This window comes from Pyxicephalus adspersus, chromosome 3, assembly GCF_032062135.1.
Source record: "Pyxicephalus adspersus chromosome 3, UCB_Pads_2.0, whole genome shotgun sequence".
NCBI classification, from domain to species: domain Eukaryota; kingdom Metazoa; phylum Chordata; class Amphibia; order Anura; family Pyxicephalidae; genus Pyxicephalus; species Pyxicephalus adspersus.
In genome coordinates this window covers 89623549-89642226 of record NC_092860.1, presented here as the reverse complement: position 1 = coordinate 89642226, position 18678 = coordinate 89623549, and the positions used below count along the sequence as shown (strand labels likewise).

At 35.2% G+C, this 18678-nt stretch overlaps 1 protein-coding gene across 2 annotated transcripts in view; it reads left to right on the top strand.

Moving 5' to 3' along the window:
• Nucleotides 1–18678, top strand: part of EMCN (endomucin) — a 51337-nt gene that overhangs the window by 17498 nt on the left and 15161 nt on the right. For both annotated transcript variants that reach the window (XM_072405626.1, XM_072405625.1), the window contains exons 4-7: nt 6064–6195; nt 16138–16239; nt 16690–16731; nt 18459–18512. In XM_072405626.1, coding sequence (XP_072261727.1) covers nt 6064–6195; nt 16138–16239; nt 16690–16731; nt 18459–18512 — 330 coding nt within the window. The remainder of the gene's footprint in view (nt 1–6063; nt 6196–16137; nt 16240–16689; nt 16732–18458; nt 18513–18678) is intronic.

Below are 18678 nucleotides of genomic sequence, written 5' to 3'. Positions count from 1 at the left end.
TAGCAAGCGCCGAGGCTAATTCCTCTGCCGTGATCGGAGCCCCCAGGGACTCCACCGCCTCAGAAGACAAGGAGGGAAGTCCCGAGGAACCCAGATATGCCTTAATCAGCTCCACCCTGGTGGGACCCGCTGCAATAACACTTTAATTTTTAAATATATTCTATTCTGGTAATTTTCTTAAATGTGCAAAAACTTTTTACATTGAACCACATTCATGAATTAAAGTGGAACTAAACCCTGTTACACTCATCCGTGCCCATTCCCTAATTCTCTTCTCTTTGGCCAACTTGATTGGCTGATACAATAAACCCCTGCGCAATTGTGCAGAACTGCATTCAGTGCTGGCAACTGCTAGGGAAGTTGGGATGTATCGGGTAAACTGGTAACCAACAGCTGAAGCGAACGTTCTTACCTGTCCCTTTCTGCAGTAAAGCCCTGCCTGAGCCCACATTTTTAAACTTATAAATAAACTGTTTTATATATATACTACTTTTAGAGAGTGTGTGATTTATATTTATGTGGCTTCTTACATCTCCAAAACACTCTTGTAAGCATGTCTTATAACCATATTTCTTTCTACAAACATTTTACATTACTGTATATGTGTTGAAGACCTATGTGTTCGTCGTCTAATATAAAACTAATGCATTCCTCCAATATTCAGATAGCTATCGGCAAGGAGTTTCAATTCAGGTATTTTTTATCAGACGTACTATTTTAGCTGCGTATGTCCAACATGGAAGTGCTCAGCGTGTAAATATAAATTGAAAATGAAAAAAGAGAGTTGATGGGATGAACTGAACTTTAAAGATCATCCCCCTGTTCTGTTAGTAAATGGCTTTATCTGAATAATGTTAAAAAATGTAAAAAAAATAAAGCTTAGGGCCTGAAGCTGCACTGATAAATAATGCATATTGTACAATTCTTGCTGTGTTTTTATTACTGTCCTCAAAAAACCTTAAATTTATTACTTTTAATAATAAGCCTGTATTATTCTTAGGAGAATTACCATGACTTAAAATACTTACTGCTATTGTTTAGTTACATGACACTCATTTAGCAACATTACCATACAGGTGTCTTTGACTACATCTATGCCTATAGTTAATTATTTATAGAAACTGTTAAAGTCATATTTATACTATCATAACACAGCTTTATATTAAGCACTTATTTTAAGGCCCCACACCAGTGTGCTGAGGATCAGAGCACATTATGTATTAACTGACAGTAAATTCTTTTATTATATTGCACACATTATTAGGACATCTTTATTACTGATTTAAATTAAAAGTGAAATTGTGCTGTATTACAGAGAGTGAACTATTATTTATTCATTTTAATATTTTTTATCTTTTGAAATATTTTCAAGTTTTCATTGTTAACTCACTCGTGAATAGAACAAAACCTCTATTATGTATTATATTGCTGTGATTGTCCCCACTGCGGAGGTCCACTCAATTTTCCCAATGACCGTTTTCACAGAGAAAAAAAGAGTAAAACTGTAGATTTATCAGTAGACGAAGTGAAGGTCAATATTTCAATGAAAATACCTGTCTCACTGCTAATTGTCTAGGGAGAAATTCTATACTATACATGTTTCTAAATATGTTACTTCCATGTTGCATCTATAGGACACAGACCCTCCAAATACTCATAAATGTTTTTTTCTCGGTCCCTGTACTGGCCAAAATTGTACAGTTGGTGACAGCCCCACAGACCCTGTTTAGGAACTGTCACATGGCCGTCACCTTGGCTCTGACAAATGGCTGTCCCCCTGATTCAGCTTACCACCATCTTCCACTGTACCCTCACAGCTGTATTTTAGATATATTAACAGTAGATAAAGTAATAGCCACATAGAAAAAATTATATATTTTTTCAGGGAGTTAATGAAATTATGAACTTAAATTGTGGGAGTGATAAACTACACAGCAAATCATATATGGTTGAACCCATGTGCATATACAGTTACATACGATGTCTCCTAATGAAGATTTTGTGAGCTTCTGTCCCATGCCCACAGTCCAGAATTGGTAAAATATATACTAGAAAATTGGTTACAGAAGAACTGTCCAAGAGAAACCCTATTGGCTTTTTTGACTAGTAGCATATTATTTGGGAAGAGACAGAGTCAAATGTTAATTTTGAGTGATGAATTAGTATTTCTATAAAAGAACACCCTGATTTACCAAAGGATTAGAAATACTGTGTTTGAAAGAACCCCAATCTGAGACAGGTATTTCAGATGCCAAAGAAGGCCACTCCTTCTAAGAATTCTAGTTGTTTAGCTGTCATGCTGAGTTGAGTGGTTTTAGTCTAGTCTCGCCTACAACCATGGCAGCACACTGTGTCCTCAAGATGAACATATTTGGTTAAAATATATTTGGTAAAATGTATTTGGGTTCTCATGCAAATTCCTGACAATTCTTATGTAATGGATATTTGCACATTTAAATTTTACAAGGAGGTTTAACAAATGAATCAGTAGGTCAAAAAAAGATAAATACAGCAAAAAATGTGATTATATAGTTATCCCTTAAAATGTATTCTAGGCAAATCTGAAAGGAATTAGAGTTACTTATGTGCTGATAAAAAATAAATATACATTTTATAATATACATTTTGTTTTAGTGCAGCGGTAGCCAACTTTTTTGGTCCCGCGGACCTCTAAAATTACCGGCTCCTGACCATGTATGCGTGGGGAGCCGGTTGTCAATCAAAGAGGAGGAACCTCCCTTATAGTGAAGTCATAACACCATAACCCCGCCCACTCTGCCATCGCATATCTGAGCCTGTGATGGGAGAGTGGGCGGGTTGTGTTGTGAAACACAGTCCGTCCACTTCCCTGAGCAAGGGAATTGCACGGAGGACAAGGTCTTTCTCCTGACCCCGCTTGGGGGTGCACCGACCAGAATGGCGACCGCTGTTTTAGTGGATTCAGAGACACAACATTTCTATTTTGTTCTTTGCTTGATTAAACAAGTGATGCAACACCCAATTACACTGTTGATATGAATCAGACAGACAATCAAACAAATAAGTCTCTGACAAATGATCTAAGCTTCAGCTGTATTTAGAAGTTATGAAATAAAACCATGAATAATATGAAAGTTTGAAATTTACAATTAAATTATGAATTCCAAAGACAATCAGGTGTAACAAATTAAAGTACTGCTTCACCCAAAAGTGATATTTCTTGACAAGGTACACTGAGATGGCCGCTTGACTTCCTTTATGTCACGCATACTGCACCAATAATAACTCCCACCTCTATGAGGAAGTTTTATGTGTTCTCTTCAATTGCATTTCAGCTACTAATATTGAATTTGCTATATCATAAAAAATAAATTGATATCCAACAGGGAGTATTGGAACCCTACATATCAGCTGCAATAGGTGTGAGATATCCAGGAAAGCAAAGACATTACCAATAGCATCCTGGAACATATAGGAAACTGTCCACATATACCAAAAAAAACTAAAATACCTGTTTTTTTCTTTGAATATTTCTTGAAGACTGGGGGGTAGGTAAAACATTTCCCTTATATATCTAGTTGTTACATATAGTTTGTCTAAAGTTCAGCTTCAAATGTATACAACATTTAGTATCCAGTGCTAATATCTATATCTCTCTGTAATTTGCAACCCCTACAGCACTACGTAAAATGTTGGAGCTATTGAAATACTATATATAAATAATATTGATACCAAATTTACCCATTGTAAATTCTCTTCATCCCCTCCTACCCATTGCAATATCAAGTCTTCACCTCCTACCCATTGATATTCTATTGTTACACATTGCCAGATCTCCTCTCCATTGTAAGACCTCATCTTCTACTGTTACACACTGTAAGATCTCCTTTCCCAAGGATTCCTACACTTATCCTAAAAGTGTGAATGTCTGCATTAGCAGCGGACCCCCATAGTGCATTTTTTATCTCTGGGGAAAAATATTGCTGTGTTGAGTAAGATCTGTGGTTATGGACAGATATTTCACACATTGCTACATATTTTGGCAAGATCAGATAATGGCACATTTAAACATATTCTTCTAGGTCATTTTGAAAATGATTTAATTGATAATTAGCAGTGGGTTTTAAAGTAGGCATTATAAACATACAGCTACAGATATAATTTTGTACTAATATTAGCTATAATTAGCTTGTGTGAGTGTGGGCATCCCGGGTCAATGGGTTACATCTGTTATAGGTCATTTATGAACCTTTTCAACAACTTGGTAAACAGGTTGTTCTCTAATGAGCTAAGCTCATCTTTCTAAACATGACTTGGAAATGATATTCAAGTGTGTAAGCTGGGTTGATTTACAGGCCCACATAACCCCCCTTTTAAACAGGAGTACTATTTAAAGGTATACAGTTAAATATGAATGTTTGAATGTAATTTGATTCACAGGACACATCCTACTTGCTGCATGGCAAAAGAGAGAGTTGCAGGCAAAAATGATATAACAAGGGGTATATTACTGTCAGAAATACAATAAAAATACTTGTTAATGTTGCATTGATGACTGTAAATTTTGCATTAAAGGTAAATTAAGTTGACTGTTTGCAATGGTTACATGTTTCTTTTTCTTAATAGCATTGTAACCACCTCCCCAAACATTACTTGGAATTGCATAAGCAATTCAAAATAGTGTCCAAAATAAATAAATAGGTGGTGATGACACATCTGTGAAGGTCACGGCCCTGCCTTCACACAGCACAGACTTCCATGAACTGTCCCTCTGAGATCAATGTCAGCAGGCAGGTGAAGTTTGACAGATGTAAGCCAATCATTGTGGTTCCTACTGGAATAATTATTGTTACATATACATAATTACACACAGAAGATAGACAAAAGTCCACACAATGCGGCTGTACAGCTGCGGTTTTTGTAAATCAATCTCGAGTTAGTATTAATTGCCAATGGACAATGAACAAGTTCTATTATTAAAGGGCTGCATAAAGAGGAGGTGGGATTACCAAATTAGTGGTCGAAATCTGGTTTCTCCTCTACAAAATCCTAATTAAACACACGCATACAAAAAAAAAAGGTGAAGCTATGATAATGGTGGCTAATAGTCTATCTGTCTGAATAATAATTTATTTATTTCAGTAAACTTCATCTGCTTGCTTTTTAGCATACTTCATCTTTCTGGTCTTTGTATATTCCTTTTATTCATTTAGTTGACCAGCTTTGCACCCCTCCAAAACTCCAATGCAGTGATGTTACCAATGTAGTGCAGGTTGCTATTCTCCCTATCATGCCACTAGGTGACCAGTGCTACTACAGCACATTTACCCAGGCACAGAGCTGTACAGTGGTTCTTTTATACTGTATTTTATTTATTCTGGAGAGCTGCTGCTGCTGGCAAACTAAGGACTCAATTCCAAGTCCAGGAAAGCTAGTGTCACTTGTCCCAGGCACTGCAGGCTTTTTTATTGCTTGTGTGTACAGTAGTAGAAAGTAGAGGCTGGAGAAAGTGTGCTTGCTGAATTCTGCTTCTGCACTTTAAGTGTGTGTGACTTTGCTGTGGGTTCTATATACTTCACCAGCTTCTTTTGTTCGATACACTTTGTGTTCCTTATTTCTCAATGCCCCAAAAGTTTTCAAAGAAGAGGTAGGATACATAAGTTAGGTAGGAAACTAACAGAATTTAACATTCTTAAAGCTTATTCAAATCTTCTTTATTTTCAACTTACACAGTTGAAAACAAAATTACCTTTATTACTCATTTTCCTGATGGATATAGCTTGAAGGAATCATGAGCATACATATATCCATATATATAGACATTAAAAAGATGTGAGGGCTTCTGTCTTTGCGATGACGCTGACCAGTTTGGAGGGGCTTAGAATACATTTAACATTTATGATCACATTTTGCACTTCTTTTGCTTCTATTTTCTGCCACTTTTTGTATTTAGCCTTTGATTTATTGTCTATTCGCAACTTGTGCTTATCTTTAATATGAATTAGAGTTATAAGCTTGTTGTATAACAGAACGGTGTCAGAAGAGTTTTCCATAACCATAATATTACTCCTTTTTATTTTACAGCTACAAGCAGCCCTACAGTTGGCTCCAACCAACTGAATCAATCACAATCAGCCACTACAGAATATGCTTCAAGCACAAGCTCATCAAGGAGCACAACTATTAGCACTGTATCCAGCCCTCCAGGTTATTCAGGTACTATCATCATTATATATATATATATATATATATATATATATATATATATATATATATACATCATACTATTATCATTAAATATATATATAAATATATATGGTTGAGGTATGAAAAAATCACCAGAAAAATTATTATATTATGTGTGTATTATATTGTGTATACTGGAAAGTGTTACTTTGTGTAACATCAAATAGAGTATAATCTCAATGGTATTTTACAGTCATGTACAGACAGCGCTGTCAATATTTACTGTATTCTTCATTGGCCCTGTGTTCTCATCCCAGATAACATACCTTTCCAAACAAACTCTGCATACAGTTATGAGATACACTCAAATAGCCAGCTGCAGGAATTAGTACACATTATGGGTTTCCTTTTCTGAAAACAAATGAATGAATCAGTAAGATAGCTATTCTTTAATGTGGCCTATCATCACTTCTTTGTTTGAGCTGATGGTTTCAGCACTTAACAAACCTGTCTTGTACAATCGTGGAGGTGCGATATTTGTATAACAGAGTGAAAGCTGTTTCTGTGTACTCTGTTCATGAAATAAAAAAGCAAGTTGATGAGTGTTAAGGTTTTTTTATTAAAATAGTTATTTTTACAAGGAAAATAACACGAAACCACATTCGTGTTAGGGGCATTTATCAAAGGGCATTGTTTTCCTTCATTTGACATATATTTAAATTGTGTCAAGCATAGGTGAAAAAAATCCCATTTATTTTAAGTGAGCAGTACACAGTACTGAGGTTGCATTTGTCCTACTTAAGTTGCACTGTGTTTCTTTGGACACAATATATCCCATAAATGTGCAAGTGAACTGGGCCTTTTTTCACCAAACTAGTCTATTGAAATAAATGCCATCTAAACCAAAGCATTTGTGTCTGAATACCTAAAGTAATGCACATCAACATTAGCCCAAATGTAGAATAATAGAAAGGTAGGTTCAGGGAAGTTAGAATATCATGGGAGAATCTGTAATCCACTAAACCTGAAAAGGATTTGGTCCAGGATTGAAAACATTTGCAAACCAATATCAAATGATTTCAAGAAATGCATTCCATTAATTGATGAATTACACTTGTTCTCCCATGAAATCTATCTTCTTCAGTCTTGGAGAACTTTAATAAATCAGGCCCAGCGTGCCTAGCAAAATTTATTTTCACAACTTCATCTCAAAAATCCTAGGTTTCCTTAAAATTTTAATGCTTTTCAAAAAATATCTGTAAAAGTTATGATGATCTCATTAAGCCAACTTGTATTTTAGCTTCATTGGTTCTTTATGTCAGGCTTCAAGGGTTGTTTTCTGCTTTAAGTTCATATGAAGAATTCATCCCTGTGGTCAAGCCATTTTATTTTCCATCTCCTTAGACAACTGCTGTGTTTATGTCTCTGTGTTACAAGCATACTCTGTTGGTATCATCATTATTAACAGGATGCTTTTGCAACAGTGTAACAAATAAATGACAGCGCCATCATTGAGCTAACATGCAGCCTTGTTCTGACTTTGATCTTAATTCAGTTGTTTTTCTTTGCTCTTATTTGAGGAGAATAATGATGAAATGAAGCCAAGAATTCAACAGAGTCACCTGGTATAATTGGACAGTTACATTGTCTGTGTTCTAAAGAGAATTCTTCATTGACTGCCTTTCCACTTATTAGCTTTTTGTGTAAGAAACTGCAGTATTTTGCAGCTGTAAGATGATTGAAGGGGTCTGCTGAGTTCATAATCAGCAATGTAATCAGCATGATTAGCAGAGAAATAAAATGTCATAAAGCTCAGTTATTTTTTTTAAATAAACAAATATATAGCCATTAAAAAATGATCAGCGCCGCACCCTAGGTCAGATAGTCAGCTTATAACTATTTGAGAGACTCTAACATCTAGAATTAAGGATTGACCTTATTGAGCGATGATAGACATATGGGCCTATAACATGAGGATCTTAGCTATATTATTATTAGCCAGTATTTATATAGCGCCGACATAGTACGCAGGCAGCACTTTACAAAGTCCATTGTCATATCACTATTGATACATGTTCGTATGCCATTCTGCATCAGAAAGGTGCTTCAAGATGAATGCTAACCCTCCATATCACCACCACAAAACACAAGCCCACTGTTAATGGAAATTGTTTTGTAGCTCTAGCGGTGATTAAGGAGTTTATGTGCAACCTTTCCTTAATTGTCTTGTTAAAGCATTTTCTACAAATGAGTAAAAGAATCAATGATCCAGACAAGTGAACTGCTATTTACTGTACAGCACTGCATATTAGGTTGGCTCTTTATAAATAAAGGATAATAAAAATAATAGTACAGAAAAATAAAGCATTGAAAACTTGGAGACAACCCATCAAAGCCCCTAAACACGTGACCTAACCCCTACATTTAGTCTAACACTTACCTAATCTTCCGACTCATTCTTGGAACCTCTACATAAGCAGTGCTAAATTCATGCTGAGATAACAATGTCAGAAACTGGAACTGTTTTTTGAAATCCTTCCATAAACTTTATGAACCGATGCCAGTTCTTGGAGTGTATCACAGGAGAATACAAGGATTGCAATAGTTGATCCTCTCAGTAGAATAAATTCAGCTCATTTAAACATTGTCATTTAAATTAATTACATTTATTAGTTCATTTTCATCAATAACTGGTAAAGATCACAAACTAAAATATTCTCAAAAGTAGTTTATGCTTTCTTAATGATTTTACATATGTCCATGAAAATGTATAGGTAAATGATCTCTATACATCTATAATAAGTATCATGAAACACAATGTTTGTTGATCCATTTTTACAATACAATGAACCATAGTTCTGTTTATTCTCTGATTCTTTATGTATATTAGAGTTCAAGCTAAAAAAAAGTACATGCTACAGGCAGTTTCAAAACTGTACAGAAAATCAAATCCCCATCAGATGTTATTATTCTTGGATTTTGTCTCATATCTGTTGGCTCTTTTAACTGCAATGCACCAAAATGCAAGCACAAACAAAATATTGGTGTATATGTGACTTGTATATAAAGTACAAAAATGACCAAAGGTTACTTGCTACAAATTTAATCAAAGCCGTACCCTGATGCATTGCTAACCTGTTACTGATAATTTAACGATAAATGGCGCTGGAAGGTGATAACCCAAATCTGTCTGTAGAGAAGGACAGGTTTAATAAATATCAGGAGCCTCTGCTGTCTCATTAAATGGATGTAGGCAGACTGGTTTCTGAGCGCCACCTAGAGGACTAATTGTACATGTCCAGTATTTAACCAAAGAGAAAACAATTACATCTAACAATATGGGATTACATGACTTTTTACATTGGGAAATGTCCCTGAAATACATCTTCAAAAACAGTAATAATAGCTTTAGGATAAATTATATTGAGGATGTACAGTTCAAGAACATGATGGTTTAGTCTAAACACATTTTAAGGCTTCAAATACTTAGAGCTCTATTTATAAAGCAGTGAATCTGACATTCGCTGAAACATTTCCTGCTGGAGAATCTTCCAGGTCCATGCGTTTCTCTAGCAGCAATTGACTCTCCATCAGGGTATGCTTCTGTAAATGTCAGATTCACTGCTTTGTTAAAATGATGGCTCACTAGCCTCATATAGCTCTCAACAACTAACTTTATATGTGTTTTCATGTGGATCATCATTTAACAAAGGCACAACATTGGGATGATAACCTAACTCTATGAAATGTACTATTCCCTAATCCCTAGTAATATGTTGGCGCTATATAAATCCTGTTTATTATTATTATTATTATTATTAATAATAATAATATTAATAATAATAATTATATTATTAATAATAACTCTATGAAAAGGGTCAGTGATGCAACACTACAGACCAATAAAATTTGAGGGAGGCAGTTTAGGGGCCACTATCTGGGGAAAAAGGGGCACTTCTGTACCAGCCTCCAATCCAAAAAAGGAATCCAGGAAATTTACCAAACATAGGGTATTTCTGGTGGTGGTATTGGGCAGATAAATATTCAAGTAATAACACACCCATAAACAGACTATTCTTTAGTAAAGGCAAGTTTATTGTGCTTACCTACCAAGCCAAAAGTCATCCATTGTATATAAGGTTTCGCTTTCACCTTCTGTCCTGGTGACAACTATAAATATTTTGGGTTTCCCATGACTTTCTGTCTCAGTGACAGCGCTTACATAAAATATATGGTGAATCTATCCAAAGGGGAAACAAACATGAAATAAGTTAAAAAAGCTTTTTCCATTGCCTACTTCATTTACAGCTAAAAATCGTAATTGGCTAGACATAGCTTTACACTAGAGTATGTTAATAAACAATTTAAACAATGACTTGTTCAAACACCCTCTCTCAGTGTTAACAGGGAGGGGCAAAAAGATATTAATAAGTAGATATGGGTGAACATACATTCACAATGGTTTAATAACATGTGGCATTCGTAATTCATCCACTAGGTGATGCTGTGTTCATTTTTAGTCACAAAAACATACATACATCATTCATTGTAAATGACAATAAACATAGCACCACCTAGTGGACAAATTGACCATGTCTACTTAATATATATATAAAAAGTACATTCAACCACCTCACTTTGCCAAAAATATTAAACAAACATATTATAGCTTAGATCTGCAGTGTTTACTTAAATTGTATCAAAACAAAAAGAAACCCCATGTCAGGGTATTATGACCATTGTCACCAGTGATACATAAGTCAAAATTGTGACTCTTTTTCTGGTGACAATTTGCAAAGGGCATTTCCCCATATTTATTCTTCTTGTTTTAGCTTTACAAAAAAATACTTTCAATGGGATGCAGCATAAAAAACTCTGACAATACATTTTCCTTTAATAACATTTTTTTGGTTTGGTTTTACCCAGCTAATAATTTAGTGGGTCAACTGCCAAAGGGGATCCTATGTACATTTTTCTTTTATGACAAATCCTGCACTTAGGATAATGTTTTTTCTGGATAACGATATTGTCAAATGTCATGGTAATCAGAGTCCAATGCATGCTGAGATAGCAGATCTATTACCTAATATTACTTGTAACTACTCTGTGTGTGATAAGATGAATTGAGCTATGGACAGCTACGCAACAAATACATGGAATTTAATCAATATAAGAATGGAAGAACAACCTCAGGGCACAGTGCTTATTGAGAAATATTCAATAAACATGAAAAAAATGTAATAAAGCATATTAATTTCCCATGAGAGTACTAGATTCTTAAATGAACTCCAGTAGTTTTTTATGTATCCCCTTTGGTGATCGTATAAACTTGACGATAGAAACACAAATATTAAACACTCTGCATATCGCAAACAGCAATGTGTAGTTAACAAAAAAAATCCAAATGGTTTAAACTAAAATACCCAATAAAATGAGATGTAACCTGCAAGTGATATAAGCCCTTCATTTTAATTTACCAAACAAATGAATAAAAATTGAAACTTTTTGAGCTTTAATAAATCAGGCCCGATGCTGTTGAAAGTTTTTTTGCAAAGCTCCAATGCATTGGGGTTTTTTTTGGGGTGGAGGTGGTAAAGAGGGTAGTTACTGTTCTGTACTAAAGGGAGAGGCAGGGAAGGTTTATCTGGAAGTGCTCGGCTGCAGGGCTTTCAATAGCCCCATTACAAATTGTACCTTTAGTCATTTGAGGCTGTGGATTGCTAAACAACATTGTATTAATGTTAGATTTTCATCTATGATGTTCTTGAACATTTAGATCAGCCAGTCTGAACTCTGACTCTTCAGCACAGACCACATGATCAATCATGGGAGATGTTTGGTAACATTACAAGCACACTATGAAGTTTGAAACAACATAGAAAAGTATTTTGGCCGTGCTGTTTTACTTCATTTATCCACCCCAGCAAGATTGTTACACTACAATAAAAAATGAAATAAGCACAATAATATTTATTATACAATATACAATAAGAATCTCTTATTGATCAAGATACTCAAAAAAAACATGTTCTCTAATCTTACGGGAAATGTTCCACTAACAGCACCTTTATCGTTTTGTATGCTTCACCCTTCTTCTTATTTTCTGTATGGCTGTCAGGTCATTTGCCATGTCTGCGACTCTTTCATTTAGAAGCAGCAAAAGTGCTATAAACATAGATGACAGCAATGACTAAACTGAATACTAGCAGGGTAGAAGCCATTGAACTTGCACTGAAATGTTGGAGCAGTCTGACACTGACACATCTACAAAAATGATTTCCTCCAAAAGCCATGCGGAACACAATGTACATACAAATGTCAAAAACAAACAGTAACAGAACTCTGATTTGTCTAAAGCAATATTCAGTGCGTGTAACAGATAGGTGACAGAGCAGAGAGATTGACAGACAGACAAATATTCTATTAGTACTTTGTATTCGGTTATTTGTTATTCTTGGAATGCCTTTTTAGCCTTGGTTTTTTTTTTAAATCGCCATAAATTTATATTAGAAAGTATAAGGAAGAAAGTATATCCTTTGTTTTCCTGCTGCTATGAGACATTATTGGGCAATGCTGATAACTATGAAAGGAAACACAGAATCTACTTGCCACCTGTCAGTAAGATAAAGAATAGGGATCCAGCTTTTTTCCTATAGGATACTGCAGATCTTTTTTATACAAGGGCCACTTTAAGGTTACTGTGTGTGGACATCTTACTTTTTAAGCTATGTAACTATGTAAAAAAAATGAGTCTGACTCATTTCACTGCTTCATCTTTTTATATGTTGAAGTTGAAATGTAGGCAGCAGTTTGAGAAGTGTTCACTTTAATATAGTAATACCACTTGCAGCAGCAAGTAACTTAAATATACATTTTTCCAAATAGTTGATTACACTATAAATAAAACTGAATGTTTTCCTCTTTTGGGGGTAAGCAAGATGAATTGAAACAGTGGGCCCTTCAGCCTAGCAGTGTAATGTATTTGTAATGCAGCAAACCTCATACTCAATTGATTTTAATGTAATTGGTATGCAGCTGCTAATTTATTATACTGCCTGAATCTCAGATCTGTCGCTGTGTAACATTTTCTCCAGGTTAGAGGAGTTGTTCTTTTCTCTGTCCATTGAGTCACATCTTGAGGCAATATCAAGTAGTCCTGTTGGCTAATGTGCTGCTGTAATTGGAGACTTGCATTTCTATGCATAAACATTTTCAAGGATATCAGTAAAGCTTGCCTGTTATTACAGTCTGCATCATGCCAGAGTTTTTATATGTCTGTGTCTGGACTTAAATGCCAGCAGCAAACTAATGAGGATTTCTCCAGCCAGTAAATGTAATTGCTGCAGAGAAAATTGTGCTGCAAACAGGCTGGCATCTTGGTATGAATACTACAATATAAAAATGGTGTTCTGCTACCTGGCTTTGGAGGAGCCATTAAAGTGCATCTTCTTACTTAGGAACGAGTTTCGTTATGGGGCTCATACAAGAAAATGGTATTACATCTTATGGTATAGACTTTCTGTATAAAATCCTCCTGTAATAAAACCGTGTTTATTTGCTGCCCTGCTGAATAAAAGAGGACTAACCTGTCTGTTCTCTCCGTCTCACTATCTCATGCATGGCTCTATTACCGGTTAAGCATGCCCCTATTACATTAAATAAAGGATTAGGCAAACCTAGATTTAGGCACAGTATGCCTTTTCATAGAGGAACCTTTTTACTGTATAATTCTTGCCTATACAAGTGTTTTAATTAGTAAATCTAATAATATTTTATAGTGTACCATACTGTGAGACAATTTGGGCCCAATAAATCAGGAGACAGAAGTGAAAGTTTATTTGAGTAGCAAGGTTTTTATGCCTGTAGTGCTGCATGTACAGAAATCAAACTTGTTGGCATGCGAAAGTTGTAAATGCTGGTATAATGCTCAGGAATAAGGGGACCTTGGCTTATGTTTTGGTCCAGTCTTTCATGCATCAAAAGATACTTTTTGCAACTTAAGTTTTCTTTGTTGTTGCTGAATTATGGTCATTGGTTGCTGTCATAAATAAAAGACTGTACAACATTACAAAAACAAGGTGGATGGAGGACACTTTCTAAAAAAATGACAACAAAACAGGGTTCCAAAACGAATCATGTGGCTTTCTGGAATAAGGTGACTGTTGCAACATTTTTAGATAAATACATGCAAATATAGACTGAATCCCATGTTGTATATTGTGCACCAAACACCAGCACCAGCCAGCATGACATTATTTAAGTCAATACTTAACTAAAACTTCTAAACCTTAAACCTCTAAACCTAGCTATATTAAATATCAGAAATCATTAGCAGGATTATATGAAACCCTCACACCCCATGACATATAGTAAGCAATGAGTCAAATAATAAAATTACAGCTAAACATTTCTTATTAGCACCCAAAGGCTTAAATAGTATCAGCAGAATATTACTTTACAGGAATAAAAGCATTAGAGCCAAAAAATTTAATTAAATCTCATTTACGCAGGATTTGGCACTCAAAAAAGTTAGTGCTTTTAAATTGTTAGACATGTATAGGACAACTGGGGGCAGGATAGTGACTGCACTGATTATACAGGGGAGCCAGAGCTGCTATAACTTGCTGAATTTTGGCAGAATATTAGGGGCACACAATATATAGTACATATATATTGAGTACATATATATCTCATGATTAAAAAAAATAACATTTAAAGTTTTGGTACAATTCAACTTTAACTTAAATAGTACATAGTAAAGATCATGTATAACAGTCCGAGACAACCATGTAGATGTTGGTGGTCTCAGCACCTGGTCTCCTTTATTGGGATTCACTTCATCATTTTATTAATTTGCTTATCATTTAAAGTAATAAAGTACAATATTATTTCCCTTGTATAGTTGATTTGGGATGTTCTTTAAAGGTGCACTGAATGTCTAATCCAGCTTTTTACCTCGTAGGAACTTTAGAAATAGTTTTCAGTTCTTCAAGAACACTTAAAATAAATTTCAGTTTATAGAACACCTGCTAGAACTAATTTATTGGGGGTGGGGGAGCGCCTTACATTTGTAGCCATTGGAAATTTTGCCCCCTTACAGTGATGGCTAGATTACCACCCACATACAAAAAACATCATTTCAGAAATTCAACTCGCACTACCAAGTGGTAATGGCCCCATAACCAATGCTGGAATTGTCAACTTGAAGTAACAGTTCAAGGAATTCCTAGCAATCTATGGAGGAACCCTAGGTTTTCTTGGAACCCTGGTTGAGAACGGCTGGTCTAAAAATTCAATACTGAGGCAATATATGTCTTTCTTTTTTTCTATTTTCTAATTTTCCTACTCAGCAACAGTTTGCCTAACAAAACTTTTAAGTCACCAAAAGTTTAACTGTTATACAGCATTTCATAACCTTCTATCTTAGGTTTGACAAGCAATATTGCTATATAAACAATTATCCAAATGTTGTTTGAAAAACCAATAATGTTTCAGTCTACCTACATAAAAGTAAATACATTTTAGAACACAGATATGCTTAGGCAAACATTTAGGCATAGTATATAAAAATATATGTCAAACTTCATAAGCCTTGGCAGTAACTGAGCAGCCCGAGGCTTATTGAAACCTTGCTGTAATTTGCTATACAATGCAATTGTTAAGGGAAAGTCTGCCTCTTAAAAAATCATACTAAAAGTACTCTGGAGCAGAAGAGCCATAATGTTAAACTTTACACTATAAGTGGTAAACATCAAAGACACTGCACTGCAGCACTGGTATAAAGCAGAGACATGGATTGCTAGAGAGGTAAGTAATATTGTGGGTATGTTGTTTTAGGAAGTGTCTATTAAATCATAATCATCATGTGTGCCTGCAGAAGAAGGTGTGAAGACTTTTTTGTGCTTGTGGTTGTATGTAAGGCTTTTATTACTTTAATAAATTTAAGGAATATTTTCTTGTTACCCTCTACAGAGGAGATTCACAATGTTTCCACTTCAGATGACTTGAACAAAGATGTAAATGGTTCTACTGTTACTTCTGACAAGATGCCATCCACATCACCAAAGCAAGACTGTAAGTGACAATTTCAGTTTAAATTTCAATCAACTTGACTTCTACAGCTTGAAATTGAAATTTGTTTAGGATCCATGATCATGTTTATGATATATCCAGCCTTCCCTGATCACATTATATTGGGAAAAATATGCACTTTTTTCTAAATATAATGATTAGTGAGAATGAAGACACATCTGATCAACCCCTCACCCTGTCAGGTTTTGTCCACCTCCCACTCACTGATGTATCAGTGCACTGATGATCATTACTCTGCTTCTTGTTAATAAATGTGCATTGTAGCAAAGCTGATTACCTCCTTGTGCTGCTCCTCCATTCCCAGTCTGCATTTCAAGGCAGACTGGTACAATATAAATTTAGTGGTGTAATAATATTTACAGAAATTATTCAGTGTGTTTTATACATTTATTATGTATTCCTAATTGGATTTTATGTTTTTGTCTTTAAAAGATCCAATCGTTAGTGCAGAATTAACAACTATGGGTACCAAAGGTAAGTACATAAACTGAATTACATTTTGAGTGGGTTGACCCACCTGTCGATGTTCCAGAGCCAGGGGAACCATCTTCTATCTCTTCTGGATGATCTTTTGCCATCGTGATTGGCCATGCTGGGATAATGTATCTCCAGTCATATCGCCAGTTTATTCATCCTGGCACACACAATAGAAGAAGGGATTGTAGGGTTTCCCTTTTACCGAAAGCTGATGCTGCTTATTCACAGCTCAGCTTTTTACCAGAAATCTTATTGTACAAACTTAAAAGTAGAAATTTGAAATTGATTTGGGCTTAAGAACTTGGTAAAATTTCTTTACCTAAATTTTAGGGGTATGGTAAATTGAGCTTGTTGAGCAAATTTTTGTGACATCTGTTAAAATGAATGCTTAATTTATTCTATAAAGAATCTACTAGGAAGGTCATTATCAGTGTAGTATGAACTTTGAAAGGACAGTTATCTAACTGAAGGGTCTTAGTAAGCAACAAACATTCTATATCAACTGTCACTGTCTGGGCACAAAAACAGACAGCACTTGTTTTTTTTTAACATAATCCTTTTGTTTGATAAGCTTCCAAATAAAGAAAAATCTCTAAACCTAGCCATGTCTTTTAATATATAACATGATGACAGCACCTAGATACACAGCTGTAAAGGTTAGGATGGATTAGGAAGTTTGAATGTTCCTATGGTCAGATGTAACAGTTAAACTGTTTTGAGCCCAACTGGGGTATTTTATGTTTTTTCTTTATATATCTGTGCCTTCTATTTACCTTACTGACTTACCTTACTGACATACCCAGATGCTACATATAGCACTTGGAAATACAGATAGTCCCCGAGTTAAGGATAACCGGCATACAGATAACACCTAGATATGAACCGGGCTTCAGTGCTCATATGCAAGACAGAGGCTTTTTTTGTTTTGGGGGGGGGGGGGTGATTCGCATGACTTGCAGGAGAAGCCTTTTGCTTTTCCTAATCCTCTTGTAACTCTTTAATGACCAAGACAAACTCTGCAGTTGTTTCGTTTTGCATAACAAAGCACAGCTTGCTCAAAAAGTTATTGAATGTCTAGGCTCCATAAAGTTTTTTTCCTATTTTTTTTGCTTTGTTTGTGATTAACTCACAGTGAGGATTTTATATAATAACTGACACCATGCTGCCTAATAATATGTTGAGACAAACATCTGTCCTAATAACATTTATTAAAATAATGAACCTGTTCCAACTTACATACAAATTCAACTTAAGAACAAACCGACAGTCCCTATCTCGTACGTAACCCGGGGACGAGAAGGAAGCGTGGTCAATTTGGATAGAAACAATTATAAGTTTTTCCAAGGAATAACAGTTTATTGTCCTACTTCAAACAAAACTATTGTCAGTTTATCATACATGGTTTAGGAAGTTTGAATGTTCCTATGGTCAGATGTAATAGTTAAACTGTTTTGAGCCCAACCGGGGTATTTTATGTTTTTTCTTTATACATGTGTGCCTTCTATTTACCTTACTGACTTTAAACATACCCAAATGCTACATATAGCACTTAGAAATACAGATAGTCCCCGAGTTAAGGATAACCAGCATACAGATAACTTCTAGATATGAACCGGTTTATTGTCCTACTTCAAATGAAACCTTTGTCAGTTTATCATACATGTAGGTTATGTACATTAATTTACTTTATATATGTACTTTTTACTTTTGTTTTTCTACTATAGCGAGTGCAAAGCCGGGTGGTGAAACACAAACCAAACCTACAGTTGATGAGAAAGGTAAGCGTCATATGAAATCCAGGATTTTGGATTAAAGCAGAAATGCACTTTGGGTGCTGACAGACTAAACCTGGCTTTCCCTGCAGACCTGTGGTGATACTTGTTGTAGCACATCATGAAGAATGCATGTTGTGTTGGTTGCCAGGAAAATGTCAGACTGGTTGAC